The 27,641-nt window shown below is 46.5% G+C and overlaps 1 protein-coding gene across 10 annotated transcripts in view; it reads right to left on the bottom strand.

Annotated features, from left to right (window-relative positions):
* Nucleotides 1-27,641, bottom strand: part of EIF4G3 (eukaryotic translation initiation factor 4 gamma 3) — a 100,697-nt gene that overhangs the window by 40,458 nt on the left and 32,598 nt on the right. For 7 of the 10 annotated variants that reach the window (XM_075721634.1, XM_075721627.1, XM_075721635.1 and 4 more), the window contains 6 exons: nt 27,435-27,614; nt 26,753-26,867; nt 22,588-22,688; nt 19,877-19,999; nt 14,144-14,252; nt 7,520-8,374 (listed from right to left, as the gene is read on the bottom strand). In XM_075721634.1, the coding sequence (XP_075577749.1) occupies nt 7,520-8,374; nt 14,144-14,252; nt 19,877-19,999; nt 22,588-22,688; nt 26,753-26,867; nt 27,435-27,614 (1,483 nt within the window). The remainder of the gene's footprint in view (nt 1-7,519; nt 8,375-14,143; nt 14,253-19,876; nt 20,000-22,587; nt 22,689-26,752; nt 26,868-27,434; nt 27,615-27,641) is intronic. The other 3 variants (XM_075721636.1, XM_075721631.1, XM_075721632.1) reach the window with 1 other exon arrangement.

Genomic DNA, 27,641 nt, shown 5'->3' with positions numbered 1-27,641 from the left:
AAAAAAAGGAAAAAAAGGGAAAAAAAAAGGGAAAAAAAAAAAAGGGAAAAAAAAAAAGGAAAAAAAAAGGGAAAAAAAGGGAAAAAAGGGAAAAAAGGGAAAAAAAGAAGAGAGGTCTAATTCAACTATTCGAACATCATCTGGTCGTTTACGGAACTGATGGTTGATAGAGGAGCTGGAAAAATCGTGCGCACTGCCAAAGCCGGGGTGCCGCACGCCCAGCCACCACAGCGCCCCGGAGAAACGCCCAGCCCTGGGAGCGGGCACGGCCCCGGCACCCCGAAACTCCTGCGGCTCAACGGCGGGCAGGGGCTCGGAGCGCCCAGGGGCTCTGCCCCGCACAGCCGGGGCCGCTCTCGCTGCCGCCCGGAGCAGCTCCCGGCACCCTCGCCAGAAGAGCCGAGTCATGCCCGCCAGAAGAGCCGAGTCATGCCCGCCAGAAGAGCCGAGTCATGCCCGCCGGGCTGGGGCAAGGACCAGGTGCCCACGCAGGTGGGAATTGCTGCGGCTTGGCAAAGCGTGCACCTAAGCCAGGCTCGGCAGCTCCCTCCACCACGAAACCTGCCAGAATTTGGTGAAAACGTAGTGCTTTTCGAAAGTCAACCCGCTGTTCTAAGGCTGGGCATCAAGCCCCACGGCCACGACACGGCGCCGTCTCGTCCGGCGATGCCACTTCCGCGCTTTCGGGGGGTTTCTTCAAGGAGCGGCTCACGCCTGCCGCAGCAATGACCTAAACATTGCCACAGCCAAGTAATTTGATTGATTAACCCCAAAGTTTTTAATTTGACAGAACTTCACTCCACTCGAGCTCAAACTATGCTACAGAAAATATCCACGGTGCAAAATAATGTTTCGTTTTTAAACGCACAGAAATAAATTCAGGGTCACGGATTTGGGGTTGGCAAAGGTTTGGGGTGTTTGCTTCCTCAACCGTCAGGACATTAACATTATTGCTTCTCAATAATACATTTTTTGCACCTTTTTTTTTGGCAGAAGAAAGCTATATAGAGCATGCGAGCCTGCCGGACGAGCCTGGCAGCTTTTGCCTTGTTTTGCAGACCCTTCTCCTGCCTTTGGGGCTGCTGCACGGGGATGCTCGGCCAGACGCTCGCCTTGGGGCTGGTGCATGAGGATGCTCGGCCGGACGCTCGCCTTGGGGCTGGTGCATGGGGATGCTCGGCCGAATGCTCGCCTTGGGGCTGCTGCACGCTCGCCTTGGGGCTGCCGCACGAGGATGCTCGGCCGGACGCTCGCCTTGGGGCTGGTGCACGGGGATGCTCGGCCGGACGCTCGCCTTGGGGCTGCCGCACGCTCGCCTTGGGGCTGCCGCACGAGGATGCTCGGCCGGACGCTCGCCTTGGGGCTGCCGCACGCTCACCTTGGGGCTGCCGCACGCTCACCTTGGGGCTGGTGCATGAGGATGCTCGGCCGGACGCTCGCCTTGGGGCTGGTGCATGAGGATGCTCGGCCGCACGCTCGCCTTGGGGCTGCCGCACGCTCGCCTTGGGGCTGCCGCACGAGGATGCTCGGCCGCACGCTCGCCTTGGGGCTGCCGCACGAGGATGCTCGGCCGCACGCTCGCCTTGGGGCTGGTGCATGAGGATGCTCGGCCGCACGCTCGCCTTGGGGCTGGTGCATGAGGATGCTCGGCCGGACGCTCGCCTTGGGGCTGGTGCATGAGGATGCTCGGCCGCACGCTCGCCTTGGGGCTGGTGCATGAGGATGCTCGGCCGGACGCTCGCCTTGGGGCTGCCGCATGCTCGCCTTGGGGCTGCCGCACGAGGATGCTCGGCCGGACGCTCGCCTTGGGGCTGGTGCACGAGGATGCTCGGCCGGACGCTCACCTTGGGGCTGCCGCACGAGGATGCTCGGCCGGACACTCGCCTTGGGGCTGCCGCACGCTCGCCTTGGGGCTGCCGCACGAGGATGCTCGGCCGGACGCTCGCCTTGGGGTTGCCGCACACTCGCCTTGGGGCTGGTGCATGGGGATGCTCAGCCGGACGCTCGCCTTGGGGCTGCCGCACGAGGATGCTCGGCCGCACGCTCGCCTTGGGGCTGGTGCATGAGGATGCTCGGCCGCACGCTCGCCTTGGGGCTGCCGCACGAGGATGCTCGGCCGGACGCTCGCCTTGGGGCTGCCGCACGCTCGCCTTGGGGCTGCTGCACGGGGATGCTCGGCCGGACGCTCGCCTTGGGGCTGCCGCACGAGGATGCTCGGCCGGACGCTCGCCTTCAGTGCCAAGACGCAGCAGCAGCCTTCGCTTCGCGCTGCAGCTTTGCAGCCCGTAACTCCGTGCTAACGCCCGACCGTATTTCCGAGCCGACTGGGGTACGCCGGCGAGATCTCCAGAGACGTTGCTCAATTTTTTCCTCTCTTAAAATAGCAGACATCAGTTTGGTTTTTTTTTTTTTCCTGTTGAGTTCTCATTTCTGCTACAGGAACTGACTCAACAGGAGAATTTATGCTAATGTATGCTGAGAAAATTACAGTGAGTTTAGGTGCCAACTCTCCCAGACCCAAAACCCGACCAGGACAAGGGTGCTACCTGGTGCAATCTGAAAACGGAGTTCCAGCTGCGAGGCACTCCACGAGCCGCGGGGAAACCAAGACGTGACGTCTATAGCTTGGCTCTCGGCAAGGGAGCTCTCCGGACACTTCTGGTCTTTCTCTCAATTTTCCAGTCGCCCCAAATTGAGCATTTTGCATGCAGACCAATAATCAAATTCGCTCTCAAATGGAGGTTCATTTTTGCCTGTGTTCACACATTTCCAGAGCTTGTTTTCAGCCCACTTCCATGTGCCAGGTGGCAATTTCTTTCTGCTGGAGAAGGGACACCAGCAGACCCAGCGTACTGCTGAGCTCTCTGCTTATTGCTGCTTGCAAAAATAAGAGAGGCAACAGGAGTGAAAACACTGATCTATGTCAGAGGTCACCTCTCATTTTTACGTCCTTGCAAAGTACTGCCTACTTTATTGCTTCCGCTCTTTTAATTCTTTCTTTCTTTAAGATATTCCCTTTTTCTTTTATAATTTGAATTGTAACACAAGCACAATTCCATCGCAAAGCTCAACCGAATTAAATCCTCTAGCTGCCGTAGGACTGGAAAGAGTAACAAAATCCTTCTTTCCAGACTATCCTGGACATCGTTACTGGCGGTAACGTCACCGCTGGAGAAATCTGCTCAGCAGACTCATTTCTCCAGCTACATAACGTTCTTCAGTGGAACCTCTTTCTGCAGGAGATACCAACCCCAGCAAGTCCGCAACCCGCCAAGCGAGACAGAGAAGGCAGTCTCCCCTCTGATGTGGGTGCCAACTGCTAAGCATAAATTAATACCAGCTCTTATATCCTTATTTTTTAGCCAACGTGCCATTAAAAACCAAAGCAGAGACTCACCATCGCCTTACAGCTCATGGGAAAGAAAATATATTCCAGTGGGCTATGGCAGCAAATCAAGAAAAAGGCGATACCCGATTTCTGTTTCCGGCTCTCCGGCTTTGGGTGCTGAAGGTATTTCTCCAAGATATTTCCGATCGCTGCCCCAAGCTGCTTGTTACAGCCTCCACAGCTAAGAAAGCCAGGGACTAGCAGTCAGCTGGGCTACTTTATACTGAAATACGTCTCATAAATTAGCTCTGCAAGAAACAGCCCTTTGAATTCAATGCGTGTTAAGCTCTTTTGGCTTCCTATGTTCCTAGGAGTTCTGCCTGGGACAGACATCAATCTCTTATTTTCCTTTTTGCTTCTTGTAATGGCCATGATAGAAAGATTACATCAAAGGCGGGCATTCAGAGCATGTCCTAAAGGCTTTGGGTCTCTGGTAGCACTGCCTTCTTTAGAAATTCCACTCCACCAACAAAATTTTTCCTGTTTTGTTCCCCAAGAAGTGCTGGTCCCTCACCGCAGCCGGCAAAGCTACTAGAGAAAAAACAGAATTTAGTAACAAAAGCAACTGCGTGTCATTGATGTCTTTTAAGTGCAGCAATGTTTTTCGTAAGGCTCGCAGGCTGAGCGCCGAGTTCCTCTCTTGATAATATCTGTATTTTTTTTTTTCCTTGTAATGAAGATGAGTAGGAATTAATTATTTTAAAAGCTGTGTGCTCTTGCCCTTTGCAGATAAGAGCTCTGCCCATCCTGAAATCTCAAGACAATCGTTCCCGAGCAGGCACGAACGCGATCTGCTGCCTGCACCCGCAGTAGGGTGAACGTGCCGCCTCTGACCCCACATTCTGGTGCACACTCGGAACCAAAACAGTCAGCAGCCAGAAACCACACGCCCAGGTCCAACACCCTGCTTGCAGGATAAAAACCTGCAGTCCTCAGTGGTTTAGTGCTCTGAAACCCACCAAATCCTCCCCATTTCGTAGGGATTATAAGCAAGACCAGTGATGCTGATGAGCAGGCTACGGCTGAACCGGCTGCTATCGGACATTGAGATCAAACCACTACAATTGCTATCTTCATTACGCAGGCTAATACAACTTAAGACATTAAGAGCAGATAGAATATAGTGTAAAATAGAAAGGAAAACCAAGCATGCTCCAACTTCTGCAAAATAAGAATACAACACAGGTGCTCCTGTAGACGTCCTCTGGCCCTGGAAATCTGGGGGAGACCTAACGCCAGTGGGAAAGAGCGAGCAGAGGTTCCCCTGGATCCCAAAAGGGTCGGCTCTGCTCAGCTCCGGTCTCTTGCTGCCAACACTGAAAAACTCATTTTCTTGAGCTGTAAAAAAAGAACTGCTGGAGAATAAAGATGTTCAAGGGAAAGCCTCTGTGGTCTGAACATATTTGTTTCTCTCTCTGTACAGAGCTTGATGGAGCAAAAAATAAAGGTATTGTTTCTCTGACTGTTAAACAGAAGGTGTACTCTTGAGGAACAAGCAAATAATTTCGTGCATCCCTGAAAAGCTGTCACCCCCATGGCAAAATATGGGATATACACCTGCAAGTCTCAACAGTACCGCCCCGCCACGGCAGGGAGGAGGTGGATTAATGTCTCCTTCAGAAAAGCCCACATTTTTAGGCAGGCCAGATTCTAACTATGAAAAGGACACTCAGGAGGAAGTGCTGCAGCAGTTAGATTATTCTCAGCGGTCTTGGATCTGAGCAGTCTCCCAGTCAAATCAGATCAGCTACCATTAAAGGGAATAAAGCAGTATGATTTGCGGCCAATCAAACTTCTCTGTAATAAGGACGCGCTTCTGCTGAAAACCCCAAAGAAATATTGTTAGAAGTCGGAGAGCTCACGCCTACTACCACATGTTTGAGATGTTTCCCTTATCCCAATTCCTATTGTATCTCCAGAGATCATAAAACTCTTGGCCTTCAGTCCAAGAGGGGGGAAAAAAAAAAAAAAAATCAAACCCACCCAACCCCCAGCCCTTTCTCTTTGCTCCTGAAGTTCAGCATCTGTATGTTCCAGCGTATGGCAGACAGGCAATTCCTCATCCAGCCTAGACGGACGCCTGAATTAGCAGTCACCTTCAGATTACGTTATTTAAATCTCTCTTCCCCTCTCCAAGGAAGAATTGGAAAACTATTGCTCAAAAAAAGGTTGGCAGAGAAATGCAATACAGTTAAACATCATTAAAGAAGGGGTAAAGCACAAAAAACCTGACTTGAAGAGTATTTTGCTCTCCTTGAAGTACTGAGCTTTCAACAGTAATCAGAGTTTCAAGTGAACTGTTACGCGACTTGAGAAATATTTGTTTCTCTATTGCCAAAGCCAGTGTATTGGCTAACGTGTGCTGTCTAGCCTAATGACATTAGAGCATTAAAATTAATCTTCTGCATAATTAAAAGCCAAAAAAATTGTAAGACTTTTTTTTTTTTTTTTTTTAATTTAAACTACAGGACATTACAAAGCAAGCAATAATATTGCAAGCTGGAACCTGGCTGCATAAAACCTTATTTACAGAGAGAGTCCCATTTCTCTACTTTGTAAGGAAATTAATTTGTGTTATGAAGTAGCTCAGATTGAAAGAACAACAAGTGCCAGAGCAGTGAAATGACCCGAGTAAAATAAAAATAGAAAAAGATTAGCAGAAAAAAAACCCCCACAACCCTGTGGCTGCTATAGTGAAGGGATCTTTCTGATCTTTCTCTAGATATTGGATTTTATTTAAGATCCAGCATATTGACCGAGCACGGCATTACACATGGAACAAGGCCAATCGCAGCTTTTCATTTCATTTAATCCATAGCAGAGTGTGGCCCTAGATGCTACTGATGCCATTACACATTCATTGCTGGCTTGTGAAAGAATAAACTAACCCCCCCCATTTGAAATGTTACTTCTCTAAAAAAACCAAAACAACCCCCAAATCACAACCTACTGTTTCTCCTTTGTTTCTTGTCCAAACTTCACCAAATTCAAAGGATATATTTAAATAAGCAACCTCAGCTTCACAGCTCTGAAAGGACTGCAAAACAGGGTATAAAAGATGCGACACATTTAATGCTTTAACACTGCTAGGCGTGCATAATAGCCACCATTATCCTCCCCCCAGCAGCTGAATACAATTGATTGATTCAACTTCTTTTCCACAGTTTCATTTCCAGGAAGTTCCTGAAAAAATAAAGCAGTTTTCTATTGAAAAGACAGCAAATAAAAAAGACAGTGGTCTACATTAATCCATTAAATACTAAACGAGCGATGCGATAGGACACTGAAACCAAAGGCAGATAACAACACTCGGAGAAATAGCCTGGATTTTAAAAGGCAGCTACAGAAATTGCAATTTTTAGTGATTCGGAACAAGTCCTTACGCCTCCCAAACTAAAGCACCTTGTTTTCTGAAAATGTCAAGAATAGCGAAACGAGAACAGGCGAGCTGAGCGAGAAGGGGAAATTTTGTTTACGCGTTATTTTTGCAGAGGAAAGCCAGCTGCGTGGTTAATTAAGGCTGGGCAGACTGAGGTGTGTGACACTTGGTGCTTCAGTCGTTCGGAAGCGCTTTAATGGTCCCTTTCATCTGCCCACATCTGGTAACACCACGACACAGTTTCTGTAGTTGGAAAAAGCCTCACCCCACCGTTTTCCAGAAACCGCTGGCTCAGAAGGTTCACCCCGAGGGCTTCGAGGTCGGAACGTTAACCTGGTTTAGGCGCAGGGTGATACACCCAGAGCAACAGGTCCTCGAACCGACCGGTGCCCTGGGAGAGAACAGGAGCAGCGTCCCCTGAATTCCCCCGTAACAGCACCTGGGAGCGCTGCCCGGCATCACCGCGAAAGCCAAACGCCGGCAGCTGACACGAACTCAGCCCACCCTGCCACGCACATCCAAGTCGGATACGCCTGGTATGAACAATTATGAGGTTGGTTTTTTTTTTTTTTTTGTCCCTGCAAACAAAGATTAGCATTTTGCAATCACAACAATGGTCATGCAGCACAATCAGATTTTTTTTTTTTTTTTTGGCAGATAGAAACAGAAACACCTGATGGAAGAAGAACCCCAAAGACCCCTTTCCTTCATACTCCAGTTTACTGCACGCAGCCACGGTGCCAAATGCTTACCTGGGGCAGGACTCTTGCTCGAGTTTAAACTCTGAGCCTCCGTGCTCTCCTCCAGTTGCCCGTCTGCTTCTGTCTCTTCCTTCTTTTCAGTATCTTTTACCTCTTCGTTAAGAGTAGTTCTTGTGCTCTCCTCTCCTTCTAAATCCCCCTGAACAACAGGGAGGGCACTAGGAGATGGAAGAGGAGGTGGAGAAGGAGTTGTAGTGGCAACAGCAGCAGCAGCAACAGAAATCGGAGGAGAAGGCGGCGGAGGGGTGGGAGGCGGGGTGGGAGGTGGAGAGGGAGCAGCGTGAAGAGCACTGGAAGATGGCACGCTTTCCACTTCTGCCGGAGGTGCTTCTGGTGTCTCCAACTCAACAGTCAATGGCGCAACTTCCGTCTGGGCTACACCTACTACGCTCTCTGCAGCAGTTACTTTTTCACTAACTCCATTCATTTCATTAATTAGATTAGTACTAGCAGTCACTGGGATATCACTAGATGCTACACTACTAGGCTCCTTGCACACCTCGGCATCAGCCTCTTCTGCTGGCGAAGGGTCTGATGTGTCCGTGCAGGGTGCGGCATTAGATATAGGCATTGCCTCCTCTTTTGGGGAAGCGAGTTCACATTTCTCCTCTGAGTCAGCTGTGAATGTGGATTTACTAGAAACGGCGACAACAGCAGCAGCAGCAGAAGAAACAACTGAGACGGGAGCGGCCGGGCTCGGTGATGGAGCAAGAGGAAGTTCTGGTGGGGTTTCCACTGAGGTGGCCTCGGTCGTCTGGCCAGCTTGATCTTTTTTCTCCCCAGTAGGTTCTGGTCTGAGGACTGGAGAAGAAGGTTTTAATACTGGATCTGGTTTTGGCTTCTCTTCTGGGAAAGGGAAAAAAAAAAAAAAAAAAAAAAAGAAACAAACCGCAATGTTACAAACAGCAAGTCACCTCCATTTTCCTTCGCTGTCTCTATCCAAAAGGCTCCTTCCCCTGGTTCCCCTGGCCTGTATTCTACCCGCTACTCAAGAACCTCCGAGGAAGACTCCCGAGGCACCTGAAGCGAACCTTGGCATCTAAGGGAAATGTCCAGACAACCTGCAACTGGCAAATCTGAAAATGTAACTGCTGCTTCTATTTTTCTGAACGTAGGCTTTGCAGTAAACGGCAGTCCTTTACAGCAAAGGCACATAAGTATATTATAAAATGTAGATTTTTTTTTTTTTTTTTGCAGAAACTGCTGCTGAAAATAGATTTTTTTCTTGACAGAAATTACAGAAGACAAAAACATGCTTTAGTTCGATTCTGCTTCAAAGGAACCTGGGGTTGTAACAGGCACCAACAGCCTGCAGCCAGCCTCTGCACCGTTCCCCCTCTTCCTAAAACAGGGAAACTGCTCCATGACTGATGACGGGCTGTTCTTTTAGGTACGCCACGTGTCATGCCATTACTAATACGTCAGATGCATCTAGCTTATTTTTCCCCTCGTCCTTTCTCAACTCCATCACCCTTCAGCACATCAGGCGAAAGGACACAATCCCCCCCTTTTCTGTTCCGAATTTCAGCAAAGGTACCTTTTCCCAAAGAAGGGAAACCCAGAAGGGATCTAAGCGCAGCTGCCACCAAAGAACAGCATCGTCACCTCCTGATGTTTGCGGGCTAAGGGTATCAAGCAGGGCGGGAAAAGCACTGCGAAATACGCACATGCATCAAACCAAAGCCCAAACTACCGTGCGCAGAGAAGTCCCGAACTTATCCCACCATTAGCAGCAGACTTTGCAATACCAGCCCTGCCGTGACCACCACGCAGCTCCCAACGGCCTGCTGCAGCTCCGTTTAACGCTTATTCCTGCTTCTTTTGAACAGGATGTGAGCCAAGATCCTAAAAGATCCTCTCCCACCTCCGATTTGATGGCAAGACGTAGGCTGTAAGATCTTGCTTAGGGAAGTGCCTCTGTGCTACAGCTGTGCAAGACGGATGAGACGGGGATCGCTCAGAGTCAATCGTACAGATGGCAGGGACTCAGCGGTCCCGTTCCCAATCAGCTTTATCCGTCCTCGGGGAGGGAGCTCTGCTCTGCTCCACGCATGCAAAATGCCCCAAGGCTTTCCAAGCACTGACGCAACAGGGAACTCCTTCGGGATGCTGTCACGACAGCAAGAAGTAATTCTGGAAAAGCCAGAGGCACAAACCCTGCTGTTCAGATTACGAAATCAAAGGCCACAACCAACCCCAAGTCATCAAAACTCAGGTAGAACTGAAGAAGTGCGGCTATGCTTGGTCTTGCCCAGCTCTGCTGGCTTTCCATTTGGGGCTTATTCAACAGATAGGCTGAAGGGAAAGGGTTTCTGAAGGAGAACCCATCCAAAACCGCTTAGAGCATCAAGCCCCATCTTTAGGAATAGGTGGAGCAATGAAGAACTTTGCTTCCAGACATCTACAGCCCCAGCAGCATTACAGTGAGGACCACGGCCAAAGCAGTAGCTTATCAACTTAATGAGGCATGTAGGGAGACAGCTTTGGAGGAGGATGACAAATGAGGAAAAAAGATGGGAGAAAGTATCCCAACAGCTGATTTTGATTCCGAAGGCTCCGTGGAAGAAAAAGGACCCAGGAACTGGTTTAGGAAAGAAAATGCGTCACCTCCGATTTCTGGAACATCCTTTGCAGACAACTCATGGAGCATTCTTGACATTTACAGCTTGCTATAAACAACTGCTGGATATTCTCTCCCTTGAGTCAAATGAGATTGCTCAAAAAAAAAAAAAAAAAAAGGCATTTGAAGCGTCCAGAAAAACATTCTGAGAGATAAAAAACACAGCAAAAATATACAACTGCATTTTAAAGCCAGTGGTTTAGACACACTTTCTTCTAACTACACCTTATTTGGGGAATATGTTAGCCACCGATAGAGGCTGTGTGTGCAAAATCCAAGGAGAAAAGTAATTTGAGGAGGGGTGGATTTCAGAAGAATGATGAGCAGATTTGGCCGGCGAGATGTAAATCTTGACTTGACTGACCACCACGGAGAACAAATCTCAAAGTCCTGGCAAAGGAACATTCATCCCTGCCAACCATTACAGAAAACAGTCTCGTGAAACCACATACAGTTAGGAAAGGGAAAACAAAAATCAATGCAATTCATCCAAACTGAATCGGGTCCCTCTGCCTGAATACGCCGAGATCATTCCTCACATTATATTTAGAAAGTATTTACTGGAAGCGCTAGGCTGTTCTGGAGCAAAGCTTGTTCCATCAATAGATATTTTTTAAAATCTCCAGATAAATACAAATCTTGCAAAATTACTCTTCATTAGGAATACTTCCACAAACCCAGCAGGACAGACGCTTGCTACCTCCTCCATGCAAAGACATTCAAGCCAGAGAGGGAGCTGGGTGGCTGGGTGGTCGCGGTGGCAAAGACTGCCCAGCGCGGTGGATGGAGAAGATTTCACTGGATACGGGAATTCGTGTCTGCTTTGCGGTGTTTATCTGAAAATAATCGCTGGGCTTGCTGCCATTTTTCCATCTTTTGTCCCAATGCAAACATTTGCGAGGCGGTACTGATGCTGGCTTCGCAGGCAGTTTCTGGAGCACACGTTACTGAGTCATAGTGGCAACGGAGGGGCTGAAAGTTTTCCAAACTTCAGGATCTGACATTAATCTGTTTTCCACAAACCGTGTTATACATTCTCCATGTCTGATACATTGCAGGATTTGGAAGGAGGGTTAAAAAAAAAATAATAATAATAATACGCTGAACGTCCCGCTGAACCTGTGCGAGCCGAGTGAATGCGGACAGCTCTGATTTCACGCACAATTATACCCCGTCACAACTTCTGCACCCGCCTGGCCCGCAGCCAGGTTCCCGCACGCTCTGCCATCAGCTTGACCTAAATTCTCCAGCGATATCCTTGCCTTCTGTAGCCCGGCTGATACATATGCACCAGGGGCACCTATAGGAACGACCGCTTGCCCCCAAATAATGCCACTTTTCAAGGTATTAGAGTAGCAATTCCTGCGTTCCTCCAAATCACACGTGAATTTTGAAGCCTGAAAAGCCAGAAGCTGCTTTAGAAGCAGCAAACGCCAAATGCTTGTCTTTCAAAGAAAAAAACCAAGGATATTAAATGCAATGCAATCCCAAATTCAGCCTCGCTAATGACTTCAATGTAAAAATAACAGGGACTGCAGATCCTCTCGCAGTGAGAAATAACAGAGGCCGGGTCTGCCGGCACAGCACACATGCTCCGCTCCCGATCCCCAACCCAGCGAACGGGCCAAGTGCTGCGCGCAGTTATAAATAACTGCAAAACGATCGCTGAATAGCACAGAATTAGAACGATAGCTTTATACCAAGTTTCAAGCGATGCAAATGAGCGCAGGAGGTGAAGGGCGCAAGGGAGAATCCGATCCGCAGGATGAACACGGTGGAGGGGTCTTAAGGGAAGCAATAACACTGGTTTTAATCAACACTTGCTTAAGAAAGCCATGCAACCCTATCTATGACTATTTTTATTTTGGAACAAAAAAACCCCAGCATCGGGCACAAACTGAAAAATGATTTTGATACCTTGGCACATATTTCTGGAAAGATGTGTCCCCAAGTCACTAGCTCAGTTTAAATAAATAATTTTAATGATGTCTAAACTCCCTTCGCCTTTTATTCGCTCTGTCCTGTGACCGACACCCCCGCTGCTCTCCCCCACCCCGAGGCCACAGTCGAACGCTAATGGTGTTATTTCAGGGCTCGCCTTTTCTCTGCAATGCTTACATAAATGTGCTCTTTAGCAATTTTTGGACTGGAACAAATGTTTGAATCTTTCTGGGATGGAACGGAGATAAACACAGGAAAGCTCATCAGTGTTAAATCCCAGTTCAAGCCCTGATTTATATTTAAACCAGCACAGTCAGACCTGTGTAACTAACTAAATAAAGACCACTTACTTCCAGTTTACTTACAGTTGCCTACGAAGGGATTAAGTTAAAGGGAGAGAAGAGGGAGAAGACTTGCTAGTCCTGGAAATACGAGTTTTCATACACAGGGTTGAAATACCGCGATGTAAAGTGCTGGATTCCACGGTTCAGCATCAGCTTGCTCAAAAGGGCAGATGCGTTTTGGTGCCTGCCTGCTGGTCATCGGTTGTTCAGGTCCCAGTGCCACCACGCACCTCGGCGTGCTCCGAGCGCATCCCCGGCAGCGAGCAGGACCTGGCCGCGTCGGCCACGGGGACGCGGCCACGGAGCGGGAAGAACGGCCGCGCCGGAGCCGAGCAGCAACGCACGGCAGCGAGCCCGCGAGAGGCGCTCGGCCAGCGCAATCGCAGCCCGTTTGACGTACGCTAAGCCTACCCACAGCTTTTCCAGGTGACAGAGGCGCCTGAGTGTTGCACAAAGACCTAGGCAAAGCCACGGCCCCGCTTCAGGGGGGAGGTGGGACCAGCTGATCTCCACAAGGTCTCTTTTCAACCCTTTCCAAACGCTGCAGCAGTCCAGAGACACGTCTGTGCAACAGTTTTCACTGAGGGAAAACCCTGAAGTCTACGCTATGGTTGTGAAAGAGCAACGTTTTCCGTAAATTTTAGAATCTGATACAAATTAGCCTCAGGGCCAGTTCCCTTCGCTTTCAAGCAGTGACCGTGCTGCTGTTTGGGTCTGCGACATCTGAAGCGTCAGAGGCAGCTTTTTTCCCCTCTTTTCTAGAGCTGTGCTTCTCTGGGGCTTAGCTTTCCTCTAGCAAATAGCTGGGGGAAAAAAAAAAACCTCAGCACGCTCCAAGTTTACAGGCAACGCTCACGAGTGAGACGGCACTTCTCGACTTTCACGTAGGCACGGCTCTAGGCAGAGACCTCACACGCTGCGATGCGGGGAATAACCGGGAAGCAAACCGTGGTGTCACCTCCGTATTCCAACACCAAGCCCGTCAACATGACGGCAGTATATACATTATTAACTACAGCTTTTTAATGGCTTTTAGGTGGCTATAAAATTTCAGTGTGGGAACAGACTTGGCATGCTCCATCCTCCTTCCTGGGACAGCTTTTCTTTGAACAGTTCAAAAAAATCTCCCTTCAAATGTGTATTCTTAGATATGAGAAAGAAATGTAATCGCTTTAAGAAACTTTTTCCATCCATGCCATTTTTACTAAAGTCAGCAAATTTTGTTACGAGCTACTTTGCACGCTAACATTTTTTCCCTAATTAAAATCGCCCGTGTCCTGCAGGACAGGATACGCAAGCGGCTCCAGAGGAGCCGTATGATGCTCTGGTTACGTGCCATCGCTGCGGCTATTTGTCCAAATGATAGAAAGCCTCTCTGGCTAAGAGCATGCTGCTGACAACACACTTGTTTCTGAAGGATGGCACGTGGGCGAGAGCAGGTTCAACACTTCTAGGTGCTCTGAAGCAACGTTTAGGACATAGAAGCTTGAATACAATCATTTTTAACCAGTTTCACATCGGCAAATTTCAATTAATTCCCTTAGCAACACATTGTTAAAATGTTCCACTGGAGGAAAAGAAGTCCCTCCCCGCCTATTTCTGCTGACTGCTTGTCTCCATGCCAAAAATATTCAATCTAAAACAAGAAGGGGGGGGGGGGGTGGGGGGGAAGACTAAAAATAATCAGGGAGGAAATATCCATCAACAAACCTTGCTTCGGGTTGCTAGTCGCGGTGACAGGGGTGCTGGCAGCGAGATGGGTGTTCTCCACAGTCCCATAAACCACAGGGCTGTGCTCGGGGACCTGGCTGGACAGCTGCTGGGATTTGAAGTACAAAAAAGGGTGATAATGAGCGTGCGAACATAAAAACTAGCAACATGGAACACAAGCAAGCAAGTGGGGAGACGAGAATAGGGTGGGATAGAAAAGAAAAGACAAAAGGCAGGGAAAATAAAGAGAAAAGATACACAGACCGATTGAATAAATTCAAAAGGTACATGGGAAAGGGAGGGAGGAAAAGGCAGCAGGAAAAGGGGAAAAAGAGACGATTACCGTTAAAAACAGCAAGAAAGAGAGACGACAATTATTAACACACTTCATTCTCTGAATGCTTCTTCCAAGAGCAGCAGAAATGCTCCTCTGTGTAGTCTGCAAAAAGTTGGACATACACCAAGACTCCCGGACCTCTCCGTAATTTATGTTTGCTTTCTGGTCTTGACTCCTTTCTCAACTGATTGGTTATTTCAGACACCTTAGATCTTTTAATAGATATATATATTTATTTGTTTTTCTATATATTTATTTATAGATAGATAATATGTGCATGTATGTATGAATAGTGTATACATGTATCTCTATGCACCCACATAATAACTTGTTATTGCAGTAGGAAAATAATCTAGATTGGTTATAAACCATCCAATGCCTTCTACAAGCAGACCTACAGATGGTACCCGCTGGGTAATACGAGAATAAAACCAGCTGTGCATCAGTCTAAAGGAGAGCAGGAGCTGGTTCCCAATCAACGCAGAGTGAGACTGAGATTTTCTATATGTAAAAACAAAACTGCAAGACCAGCAAAGTCACAAGACTGAAAACGCCGTGGCCTGTTGCAGAGACCACGTATTTCACCTATGTTCCCACCATTAATGGCACAAAGGATGACTTCACTTGTGCTCGTGAAGGTTCAATAAAGGGAAAAAAACCCCAAACCCTGTATCTCGCCTTGGAACCCAATGAAGACCTTGTGTAAGACTCTAAGTGACTGTACCAAACTCAGATTTACAGGTAAAGCACTTGTGTACATTGGAGTGAACACAGATGGGGCAAGTCAACTATTCGCATTTGCAAAATCCCCTTAAACACGCATCAGGGGCCACGCAAAGAGGGAAGTGGGGCTAAATTTACATTTAATACTCTCAAGTGGAAAGCCACGCAGCTGTTTGCAGGTGACTGCTCTCTAGCTATACACCCATGCTGACTTCTCAGAAGATCTACAGGAAAAGGGATTTTTAAACCATCAAAATAAAGCAGAGTGCCCACGACATGGGTATCTAATTCCTTCTTTCGGACAGGCTACCAGAAATCCATGCAAAACTTATTTCGCTAAGAAAAGAAACTCTCTGGCAATCTGTTCCTCTTCCCGGGACTCTCTTTTTCTCCCATTTCCAGCTTTCTCAGCTATTGCATCTGAACAGTGCAGCATAAAGAGTGAATTCTCTTCAATACACTATTTTTCACCATTTTGGGCAACTGACAGGTAAAGGAGGACTATGAAAAAGCACATCTGGAAAAATAAAAATAAAAATCTACGTAAGTGGGGTGAAGGGTTGAAATTTTATTTGTGCTTGCTCCTCTTCCAGGAAAGAGCCCGATGAGATTGTCTGGACTGCGGATGAAGAATTGCATCCCTACCTCCAGCCACATCTGAAGGAAGCCAAAGAAAACACAGTTTTACAAACGAGCAGGTTTCAAAAGCACCTTCCACTAGCCCTCAGCGGATGATTAGTTTCATTTTACGAAAAATTTATGGACGAAAGCAGGGGGGAAAAAGGAGAATGTGATAAGAATCGCATGAACCAAACGAGACCAGCGGACGAGAAACCTGTAAGCCTAGAAACTCCCTGGGTCAGTAAACAAGTTTTCTTAAGAAATTTGGAAAACGCTCATTTATTTTGTGGGTACGATATTGCAAAGCAATATAAATGGTACTTAAGTACTAACCTTTACAGGCTGTCAGCTTCAAAAATGGAGCATTTAGGGACTTCCTAGGAAAAAAAACCTCACTCAAAATTGCTCTCGTGATTTATGATGCTAAAAGAGTTGCTCTGTGTTATTCTATCCTGCCATGGCCCATAGACTGAGCAAACACAAAATGTGACAAACTCATCGATACTTGGAAGAGGCTTGCCAGGAAAACTGGAGCATTTCTTACTCTTTAAAAGGTGATTTTCTATGTAAGTCAGTGCTGAGCAAATACTGTAGCCAGATTCAATGTGGTCCTGGGTTTTATTTATCTTTCCAGAAAAAAAAAAAAAAAAAGTGTGTGGAAAACAGAGTCCTGCTAGAAATGTATAAATAATATCTCCACTTACTGCCAGCTTCTCTTATGCAGGAACTTTAAAGCATTTTAGCAATTAAACAACCACTGCGGAGGTGCTGGGAAGACTCCATCTAAAGCATGTTTTGGTCAGCGATGCTGATATGAAAAGCATGGAAGCGGCTACAAGCAGGCAGCTCGAACCTTGGCAGCAATGTTCATCTTTTGGACAAGTCCAGTATTTTTTTGATGTTAAGCACTTAATCTATTGAGAGAAGAGGGTGCTTCAGGCTTGTGTTATCAAAGTTTTCTATTTTATTTGGGTCGGTTAAAAAAGAAAAATCCAAAAAAAGAAAATTTCGAAACGGGTGACACAAGAGGCCTTATAAAATTATAAAAAAAAATGTAGGGTTTGTGACAGCGACTGGTCTACAGCAGTGGTTTCTACGCACTTCTGGAGCAAGTTTCTCCCTCTGTGGTTGTGCTGTCTAAATAACAAGGTTAGAGAATCAGATACTGGCAGTCAATACAAAAGCAGCGCTACTAGAATTTAGCATACTTTTAAAATATCATTGGACTGGGAGTCGCTTTGATTAGATGATGCTTCGTCAAGGCCGGAGATTGCGTGTTCGCATCTTGAGCGTTCAACCAGATGAAATCTCACCAACGCCCACGCAACGCGCAGGGCTTGACTCAACGGGGTGCTGGCACAAGACACCAGCCGCGACGCTCCCCGTGCACCTATTCCAGGAGCTGTCCTAAACCGTGAGCATTTGCATGGGCAGACATTTCCACATGAACCGACTGTTCACAGCTTTTATCAGCTGGGAAAGGGAATGCAAAAAAAGCTCTAGTACATTTCAAGCAAAGTTATGGCTGAATATTTACAGTTTACTGATTTTAGACTGTTCAAAATTATAACATCCACCACTACTGGAATTCAGCCACTGAGCACAGTTATTAAGGCATCATCTAATTTCATCCAAGATAGTACACTTGCTCCAAAGAAATGAATTAGAGATGCTGTTGGGACAATAACTTTGAATTTCCTGGCTTAAGCAGGCTTAAATTTTCAGTTATGTTACACTAATGAACTTTTTCTGGTGAGCTCTATTTCAGAGCTCTTCTGTGATTAACAAAAGTGGTTCCAAGTACCTAATCAAAACGAAGCCTGGATATTAAACAATGAAGTATTTGCATACCTTACTTAGAGTACATGATTGGACATCGCTGCTGTGCTCTGCATATAAATTACAGCTGATAAAAATTCATGCTTATTAACCTCCTCTTGAAAAACATTTATTTCGTCCCGTTTGACTTAATTGTAGTATCTTAAAATAGATTTCAGAATGCAAAAATGATCCAGTAAGTGCCTGGATTAGCCGCACACCACGCATAAACACAATCTGAAACTCTGGCTGTTTTCAACGCTTCCCCAATTCTAATGGGGAAAGTCATTTAGCATGAAGTAACGGGAAGATGATCTCACCAACGCTCCAGCGTTTTACGTTGCTAGTATCTTCTATCATGGAAAACACTCGGAAAGAAGTTTAATTGATTCTATACGTAGCCAGCTCTCGGCTTTTCTCCCCTTCCAGCTGCAGTCGCTAATCATCAGACCACTCTCTGGCAGAAAAACAGCTTTTTCCAGTCAAGCACTGCAGACCTTGTTGCAGAAACAGAGCTAGGCAGGAACTGCTCGAGCATGGTGCCTTGCTGCTGCTTGCCCATGATGAAGACCAGGAGGAGGAAGCAGGCGACCGAAGCGAACGGCGATGCCTTTACGTGACAAGAGCGCTGGACTGGATCAGCGGAACGGCCAAAAGCCGTAACTACCCCGTTGGTCTCAGCGGAGGGGAGATCTGCGGGCCAGGCTGTGATTTCATCTCGGTGATCCCAGTCACACTTTTACTGGCTCAGCTGTAACCTAAAGCTCCCTAAATCTCCAGCACAACGGGTGTCCCAAGGCAAGCTTGTGCTTCTGCCTCAGCACAGGACAGCCGGCAGAAAAAACTACCCAGATGCAGAGGGGAAAGTAAGGTTTCAGCTCAGGAAAGGCTGCTTCACCTAAAAGCTAGGAAAAACTCGTCTCTGATGTTACACAGGGAAGAACTCAGAAGAAGAAACTGCACGCCAGCCTCAGCGAGGCTCCGATCTAAAGCCCACCTATCACTCGGAGAACCTCCTGATATTTATTATGGTCTTATCAGGCCCCCGAGCAGTGGCCAACCTCCAATAAAACATGGCCAACTTCCAAGGCTTGTGCCAAACCATCGAGTTTCTTCTTCTCCAATTGTTCAAACACTTTTCAGTGTAGCAGCCTGTGGCTTAGCACCACCTCTCCCAAAAGAGGGGGAGAACCAAGACGACGCACGAAGCAAACAGCGGCCACACCAAGCCGGCAGCTGCCACGCGCCTCCTCGCCATCTTCAGTGCCGCGGGGAGATCAAGGAGGCATCGCCTCCTCCTGCTGCAGGCGGGGAAGAGTTGGTCAGAGGAGAGAAAACATCTTCCAAGATCAAGGAGGCATCGCCTCCTCCTGCTGCAGGCGGGGAAGAGTTGGTCAGAGGAGAGAAAACATCTTCCAATTAGCTAACGCCGCCACTTCCAGCCCCATCGGTTTGCGTCATGGTGGACTTAGTTCACGTCAGGTCTGCAAGTCTGAGAGTGTTCTTTTGGGCCTGGGTCAAAAAGGACTAGAACGGACCTGGATTTCCAATCACTTTAATTTCTAGACACTACATGTGGACTTCTCAGATGAAGCAGGATACAGAGGCTTAGAAGGGGTCAGAAACTCAAGGATTTTTTGAAGATATTTATGAGCTATGGAAAATGTCAATTTAGGATATTTATGCTTTTTCCTATGTCAGAAAAATGCATTTTTAAGGCTGAACATGCAGACACCAAATCTGGAAGCTCTGTGATAAAATTCCTGAGCTACAGTCATTCTGGTTACTCTAAAACAACACTACTAAAGCAGAAAGATGGACAGTATGGACAGTGATGCAACTGAAGATATATAATCGATCATATGCATGATACAGACTTTCCTCAGGTGCGTAAGACGCTAATGGAAACATCACATTTCTCACAAATATATTAGCTCCTCCTTTAACACCAGAAGTCTTTACCAGCTCTAAAAACTACTGCTGATACAAAAACAGGGATGGGAAACTTGTAGCAGCACTGCAGCTCCACATTTTCCAAGCTACAGGCTGGTTAAAATGACCAAATTTGGAGAGAGGAAAAAAAAAAAAAAACCCTGGAAGAACATGGACAGCTTAGGACCATCCAGGTGTCTGAGGCTACCGGTGGTGTGGATGGAAGATACAGGAATTGGCTCTAACAAACAGCAAAGCAAGGCAGACACCACGGGGAGAAGGCTACGCGGCCACTTTGTTACCTGGGGTGGAGTAGGCGTGGAGGTGGGTCTCACGATGGGAGGCGTTGGGTTCCTGCTGCCCCCTCCAGACATTATTTCTTCTGTTATATCTTTGCCCCCCTGGTTTGGATCCCGGATTCGGATCTACGGTATTGAACAAAGAAATAATTCAAACAAGTCTTCCTGTTACACGCTGTCCTTGGGGTTTATGGAGAGGAGAGCACGGACAGGACAGAATTCCGCTGCACTCGGCAGGAGATGCTCTGGGTTGAGCTGATGCTCTGCAGGAACGCTAAAACGCGTTTTGTTTCAATAACCTGAAATGCATGGTATGTCATCCTTTAATCTCGAAGCCTAATTTAATCAAAACACTCATCAACCACACCAGTTAGGTCAAAATACGTGCAGCCCTGGTGTGTGACCCTGTAATTCAGAACATGGTCTCTACTTCTGGAAAATAAGTTTACTGCAACTTAGAAAATTTAGCAGAGAGTTTAGCTACAGAAGCAAGCTACGCTTGCCAGTTAGTGTAAAGTGCAATAATAAAAAAAAAGGCCATGTTTTACCCTGATATGAAATTCAGTGACCTTGCCAACCCAGCTGCTGGTAAAGGCGGAAAGCAAATCAGGTCTTTTTGGTTTTTCCTTCCACATTGAGAAAGTCATACCAACAAAACAGAGGGAATCAAACAGAAAATACTGAGCTGAGGAAAGGGAAACCACAAGAAGAACAAACTGAAGTCCTATGAAACCCATCGGCATTTAGGAAACCAGTATGTTTTTGGAGTCTCTTCACAGCCCCAAAGTGGGAAGGAAAAATACTTTTCCAAAATAAACCACTCAAGGACACACTCATTTGAATCCTCAACTGACACTTGAGCCAATCTATCTGGGGAACGCTATCTAATATGGGGAACAGTCAAGCTGCCTGGGTTAGTTTGGAGCAGAGTATTTAATCTTCAACATAAGAACTGAAGATTTCCATAAACCTGAAGATAGCACTATTGGTTTGTCTGTCCACCTTCCCAAGAACTCTTGCTTGAATTCGCTCCGTAAATTGCATGCAGAAGCCCCCATTGTGCTGAGCACAATGCACAACCGCAAGCAAACCCAGAGACAAAATCCTTCCGAGGGCAGGGGTGTCACTGGAAACCGCCGTGCTTTTTTCAGTCAGCAACATGTAAAGTTGTTGGCTGCAGAAGGGGTTTGTGATTTATCAACTTCAGTATCGTGTGACGTCTTCTTGACGATTTGCGTTACGAAGACAAATGAATATATACGCGGTACTTAGGATGTTGACAAGATGTGGTCTTCTCTTGGTTTTGATGGAGTTTTTCTGCTAAAATGTTTAATTAACCACAGCAACAAGGACTTGAAGAGTTGGCATGAACTCCTACCCTCTCCTCCTCCTGACAAGCAGTCAATAGCATTAAAACACGCTTTCCCTGCCTGCAGGCTTGTAGTACTCGAATACTCAACTAATGGTGCATGCAGGCATGCGTACATATATACGTTTCATTTTTCTTTAATTTCTCTCATTTCTTCAGTTGTGACACAGATTAGCAAATTGAAATAGTACATCCAGAGAAAAGCATCTCAGGCATTTAAAAAACCTTTTGCTTTTCCGCTTCAAAGAACTTAGCTTCGTTGGCATGAAACTGTCTTAACCACAGTCGAGTGTTTCTGAACATCTTTGCATTTCAAATGGCATCAATGACCTGGCCACGTTATGTTTTGGATGCTGAAAAGAGACTCCTCAGGACTGGAGAGGATGGTGAAGAGGTGGCAAAAGGGGAGCTGCATCACCCTTTGCTGACAGCAGCTACAAAAACGGTCTTTCTTGCAAGCCCAGCTAACACATTGTTCAGCTCTTCCAGTTTCCCAGATCAAGTGTCATCTCAGAACATCTTCAAAAATCAAAAGATACAAGTATTCTGCATTTTGAGACATGCAGAAGTCCCGTATTTTTTTTTTCCCAGGAAACAGTTCTTTTAATGTTTTCAAACCACTCTAACATACATAGCGCAATCATTTAGAAACGATTCATTTGCAAGTTCAAGTCCACGCCTAACTTCTTCTGTTTAAACATTACATTCACTTTGTGTGCCTTTACTATTCCCTAGCATCATCCACCTACAAACAGGTTTAAATTCCATTACGCTGCCTCTCTCAAATTTTCACCAGTGAATTAGGAAGAGAGGAAATGTGGTCTCCAAACCTCTACCCACTTTGATAATGCCATCACGTTCTTTCAAACCTGCACACGTGTCCACAACTTACTGTTTTTCTACCTTTTCCAAGGCATAATATTGAACAATTTCTTTTTTTGTCAGTTTGAAGCATTTCCCAACATTCTCCCAAACTGATCGGAGTTTGTTTATTCCCACCTGGCTCTTTGGTGAAACTCTAAGCAGCAGCGCAGGCAGCTGAAGATCCCAGGCCTGGGGAAACGATGCTGCTTTATGTTCGTTATAAAACTGGCAAAAATATTTTCCTTTTTGACTGGCTGAGATGTCACAAACTCAGAGGAGAAAGTCCCCACAGAAAATTGAAAATAAGACAAATATCACAGCATTGTGCAATGTTTAATTACACTTAGGGATAAAAGGTAAGACACAGCCTCCCTGTGAAGATAAAGCTCAGTTTTAAGCTTAAGATCATTATTAATTTCCTTCAACCTTAGAACCAGGACAATTCTCAGAAGGGGTGTATCAGTTAATGATGATCACTTACCGTTTTTTTCTCTCTTTTCGCTGGTGGAGGCTGCTGCTGCTGTGTAGGCACTATGATGGGTGCTGACTGATACACTGGCTGACTTGGGTAGAAAGGTGTTCCTGGGGAAGGACAACAAGACAGAAACAAGAGGGAAAAATTCAGTTTGTTTGTTTATGAAACAAAACCAAGTGCAAGAGGTAGAACTGGCCACCTGCTCCTCCCTCCCTTCAAAAACCAGAACTTCTAACATCCAGCTGGTCACTGCTCTGTGCTTTGCTCTTCCCCACTTCCACTAAAACAGAAGCTGCTACTCCATCAAGCCAAACAATTAAGTCACTACTTCATTTTTTTTTCCCCTCCATGAACAGAAAAAAACACCCGATCACATGCATCCATTTCTGAGAGGCTGCTCAAATCACCAAGGCATGGAAAGAAAAGCGGCCCATCCTTGGACTCCTTTGACTGACACACAGGTGGGTTTGTTGATTGGGGTTTTTTTGCCCTTGTAGAGAAGTTCAGTCAAGCCATTACAAAGAATTTGCAAGGTCAACTGCAACCTGTTTTGAAGCATAGCCAGAAAATTTAATTACAAGCAATGTTCTTCTCATGCTGCAACACAAAAAAAGCACATCCACAGTTGTTATTGCAAAATGACGCCGCACTGTTGATTACATTCATAATATCCAATATAGTTTCATTATGTCTTTCTTCATGGAATAAGACTGGCTCAAAATGACTGAGTGCTTAAAAGACGTGCCAGACATCAACAAAGGTGGCACAGTAGAGCTGTCTTCTCTCGGTGGATCAGATAGCAGGCAAACTTGTAAGATGGTGCTGCCTTTTGTTTTTTTCTTCTAAGCATGGATGCTCGATGGACTGTCTGCTTGCACTTGCATCCGGAGCAATCCGATTTATTCTTCAACTGAACTAACCTTTACATGGGAACGAAAATCTGTATTGCGTGTCCGTAACCGAAACAGGTGGTTATTACTATCTCAAGGAAACGGTGAAATCCAAGAAATCAAACGAAGCCAGCCCGACACAATCTGATTTGCATTCCTCAAACCGAGAACTGGAAAGCAAAAGCTCGGAGCGGGCTCCCTGTCTGCATGCTCAGAACCAGGACCTCTCTCTGCTGAAAGAGCAGGCAGGTAGCTGAAAGCGATGAGCATTGCACAGCACCGCCATCAAGCTGCTAAGAGCTCAGCCTGCTATATTCACTCTCGGGTGCTGCAATTAAGGTGGCCTAAATGACTCAATAAACTTTCATTTTGAGCTTTGTGGTAGGCAGCGTGACTTCAGATCTGGCCTCAGGGCAGGAAAGCCTCCGTCAGCGTCCCCATGGCTTGGGAATTGAGAATCTTCCTGCCCCTCTTCTCAAAAACAGCGAGGGAGCCTCAAACTCTTCCAACGAATGCTTTGGCCGAGCTGGCCAGGTGTACAACAGGAGTTTGGATAACATGAGAGGGCAGGAGCAAGCCTGGGAGCCCTGCGATGCATTAATTATCTTGATTTTTAGTTTCCTAGACACCAGATCTAATCGGATAGCCTGTAATGTGATCCCTGCCAGAGAGCGAGCGTAACTCAGGGAAGGACTCTTCCTTTATGAAAAATACTTTTTAAAAAAAAAAAAAAAAAAAAAAAGGCAAATCCCGAAAAGCAAGGGTAACTTCTGGGAAGAAACACAGCTTCTGTGGCAACAAGCCAGGTGCGTTTTTCAGCGCAATGCTCTTTGCTCTGCACCCTGCCTTTTGATCCTTTCCAGTTCAGCGCCACCCAAGTTTTATTCTCCCTCCTTTCCATTCATCATTTCAAGGTCTGTCGCAATGTAGCATGGAAACGCGCTGATTTATAAAAGAGAATGATAAATTGCAAGACTGAGACAGTTGGGAAAAAAAAAAAAAGCGCTGTCCATCTTCACAAGTTTTGTCTTCGGCAGTATTTTCCCTTATCATCTTCTTCACCGCCTGCCAAACTGCGATGATTTTGATGTCTAGCAGCCACACTGGCTACGAGGTCCTGGGGTTTATGGGAAAGGCCGCTGCCAGCAGCATTCCCCACGCCCGCACTGTAAATGTAGTTGTCTCCCAACGCAGTGAGCAGTGCCTGGCGAGAGACTGAACATTTCCAGTCCCTATATAAATAGCAAGGGAGCAACAGGAGGGAAAGGCGGACGAGTACAGGCAAACCTGCAATCATCCTCTTCCTTGGCTAAACCTCCTCTGCCTGGAAAACTCGGCGTGACGGAGGGCTCCAGCTTCGCCCACTGATGCTCCGCAGACGCAGCAACCTGAAAACAAGCTGGGACCGAAAGATCACAAGCCTCTGTGCGAGAAACCAGGTGCTTTCAGGAGTGGGAAGGAACTGGAAGGGAACCCTTTCCAAATTACAGAAGTGAAGACAGACAAACGGCACTAAGCGAGCAGAAAGTAAGAAAGCAGACCTGTAACGGCAGAAAAAATGAGGAGTACGGGGTAATTTCCTCATTTAGCAGACCAGATTTAAAGAGCCATTGCAATATTTTTTCTATTTTTTTTCTAGGATAAGGAAACAGGAACTAGCTGCCTTATAATTATTCTCTCTCCTTTTATTCAGAAATTGCATAACCAGGTTTGAAGGCTTCACGGCAACCTTTCAAAGTAGTCCCATTAGCTCTATATACACCAATAAATAAAAGAAATAAAAGAAAGAAAAAGAAAAAAAAAAAAAAAAAAAAAGAGTCCAGGGCTTTTAAAATGATAAGTAGGGAAGCAACTGGGGCTTTTCTCCCCTTTAAAAGGAATCTGTATTTGTGAAGAGCAAACATGCAATTCTGCCAGCGGACAGGGCTGTCATTGTTCAGCCTGGAAGGTAATCATTCACTTCTACCGCTCTGAAATACCAACAGCTAAAGCCGCACGGAAAGTTGATAGTATCTCTGCCCCCAACAGATTACAGAATGCGCGTGGGCAGGTAGCAATCAGACTGAACAAAATACCTCAAATTTGATATCAAGAGGTGAAAGTCCTTCCAAAAAAAAAAAAACCAACCAAAAAACCCACAAACCCATACAAGAGGGTGATGACTACAATCATCCTGGTGGATTTGTCAAATGTCCCCATAAATGAGCAAGGGAAGGTAAATTTTAAAAAAAAAAAAAAAAAGTGATATACACGACCATGAAATGCCTAATTCTACGTCTCATTCAAATACAGCTTGCAGGAGCCGATTTGTTTAAATATCAAAATACAGATGCCACAGAAAACCTTACATTACAGGGGACTGTGATGTAAGTATGACATATATTGTACATGGCAACACGCTGGAAACTATTACGAAAGGACTCAATTACTTTTACGGAAAAGATGACTGCCAAGAGCAGAGGCGTCACGGGACAGTGAAGGACAGTCACCCAGTGTTACCCGGGTCTGCCAACTGGGACCCAAGTGAGAGGCGGCTCGGAGGTCCTGGGGGAGTGAAGGACCAGTGAGATGCAGACACGAGGGATGCCCAGCACTGGACGTGCAGCCTCTGAATTTTTAGGTGCAGCTTTGAAGCTCAATACCTGGAGGAGTCAATCAAATATACTGAATACAGTGTGCCAAACAAGCACAGCACACACAACGGTGCCGGGCAATCTCCCAACCCTTGTGCTTGAGAAAAGGCAAGACCAGGAGTTGCCCATTAAAAGGGCAAATCTCAGCCTGTGCATGGGTTACAAACTCTTTGACTGGACTAGCTTGATCTTTGCAGCATAAGACCGGTGAATCAAACCACATGGCTTGTTCTTTTCCCTCACTAAATGCCAAACAAGGAACACAAGGATAAGAAATGTTAACTGCTGTATTGCTGTGAACACATTCAGGGCATAGCTCAATGGAAACCAGGGCTGCCAGATGTATTCACAATACCTTAATAAATAATAATGATCGAGCAGGGAATAACAAATAGCCACTATTCTTGTTCACATGTGATTATGGGTAGCTCTGCGAGTTGCAGCCTTTCCTTAAGCACTCGTACAAACAATACTCCGCTATTGTGAATTTTTCAGGAGTAAATAATAAGGGCTGCGACACAACCAAATTGAGCAGCTATTTGAAGTTCAAACAAATGCTAATCCATTTCGCTATTATAAATCTTCAGCTTGACAACAGAAAAACACACCCAGAAAATACTTTTTAAGAAATCTCCAAGCAGAACTTACCATAGGCATTGGGGAATTCTCCAGGACCTGGTCCTGGATAAAAGGGCCCCGGTCCTGGCGGCTGAACGGGATACTGCTGCGGGGGCCCGACATACGGAGGGCCGCTGTGACGATACTAGGAGGGGAAAAAAATAACCATCAGTTTACAAGGAGCTGGGCAACTTCACGCTGTTGCATACAGAACCTGTAATCGAGCCCCCCCCAATCAACAGGGATCTGATTATCAAACCGATTAATTACAGATTCAGAAGTGCTACTGTCAAAAAAATAAGAGAGGTAAGCTATGTCATCTAACGACGAGACAGGGAGGACACGAAAGCTGAAGTAGAAAAGAGACACTCCCCTGATTTCAGCCACATCGTGTTTTTATGCGGCCCAAGGTTTCAGAGTAATTGTAGAGCTATTAAGTCAATTTAGATACATTTATAGCACTAAACATTTTCCAAGAGCTTAGTCTCACACTGGTTTTGAGGGGGACCTTAAAAACTAGAAAGGCAATTTATTCTTACTGCCTCCATGCACAGCAGAACAAATACTTCACACAGAAAAAGGACAGATGCTAAATATGCAACTACCAGCTTAATTTCCCCTCCCTCCCAACTCGGCAGCAGGTCTTGAGAAAAACCAGATGGAGCAAACGTCGCTTTGCCGTTCCTTAGGTGGCTGGGCAATGCGCTTTTACCTGCGGTATACAGTACTGGGGGCCCTGAGGCATCGGGTAGGGCATGGGCAGATGGTTAACCATCATGATGTGTTGGTTGGTTTGATACACCGCGGTCGGCGTTTGCGCACCAGGACGGATGGAAGGGCTGCTGTTCTGGATGGTAGCTCTTGGAGGCTGGATCTGAGGCCTCTGAAAAAACTAGGGCAGGGAAGGGAGAGAGGAGAG

Source organism: Pelecanus crispus, chromosome 15 (genome assembly GCF_030463565.1).
Source record: "Pelecanus crispus isolate bPelCri1 chromosome 15, bPelCri1.pri, whole genome shotgun sequence".
Lineage (NCBI taxonomy): Eukaryota > Metazoa > Chordata > Aves > Pelecaniformes > Pelecanidae > Pelecanus > Pelecanus crispus.
The sequence above is the reverse complement of the archived record's forward strand: the minus strand, read 5'-3'. Positions and strand labels throughout refer to the sequence as shown.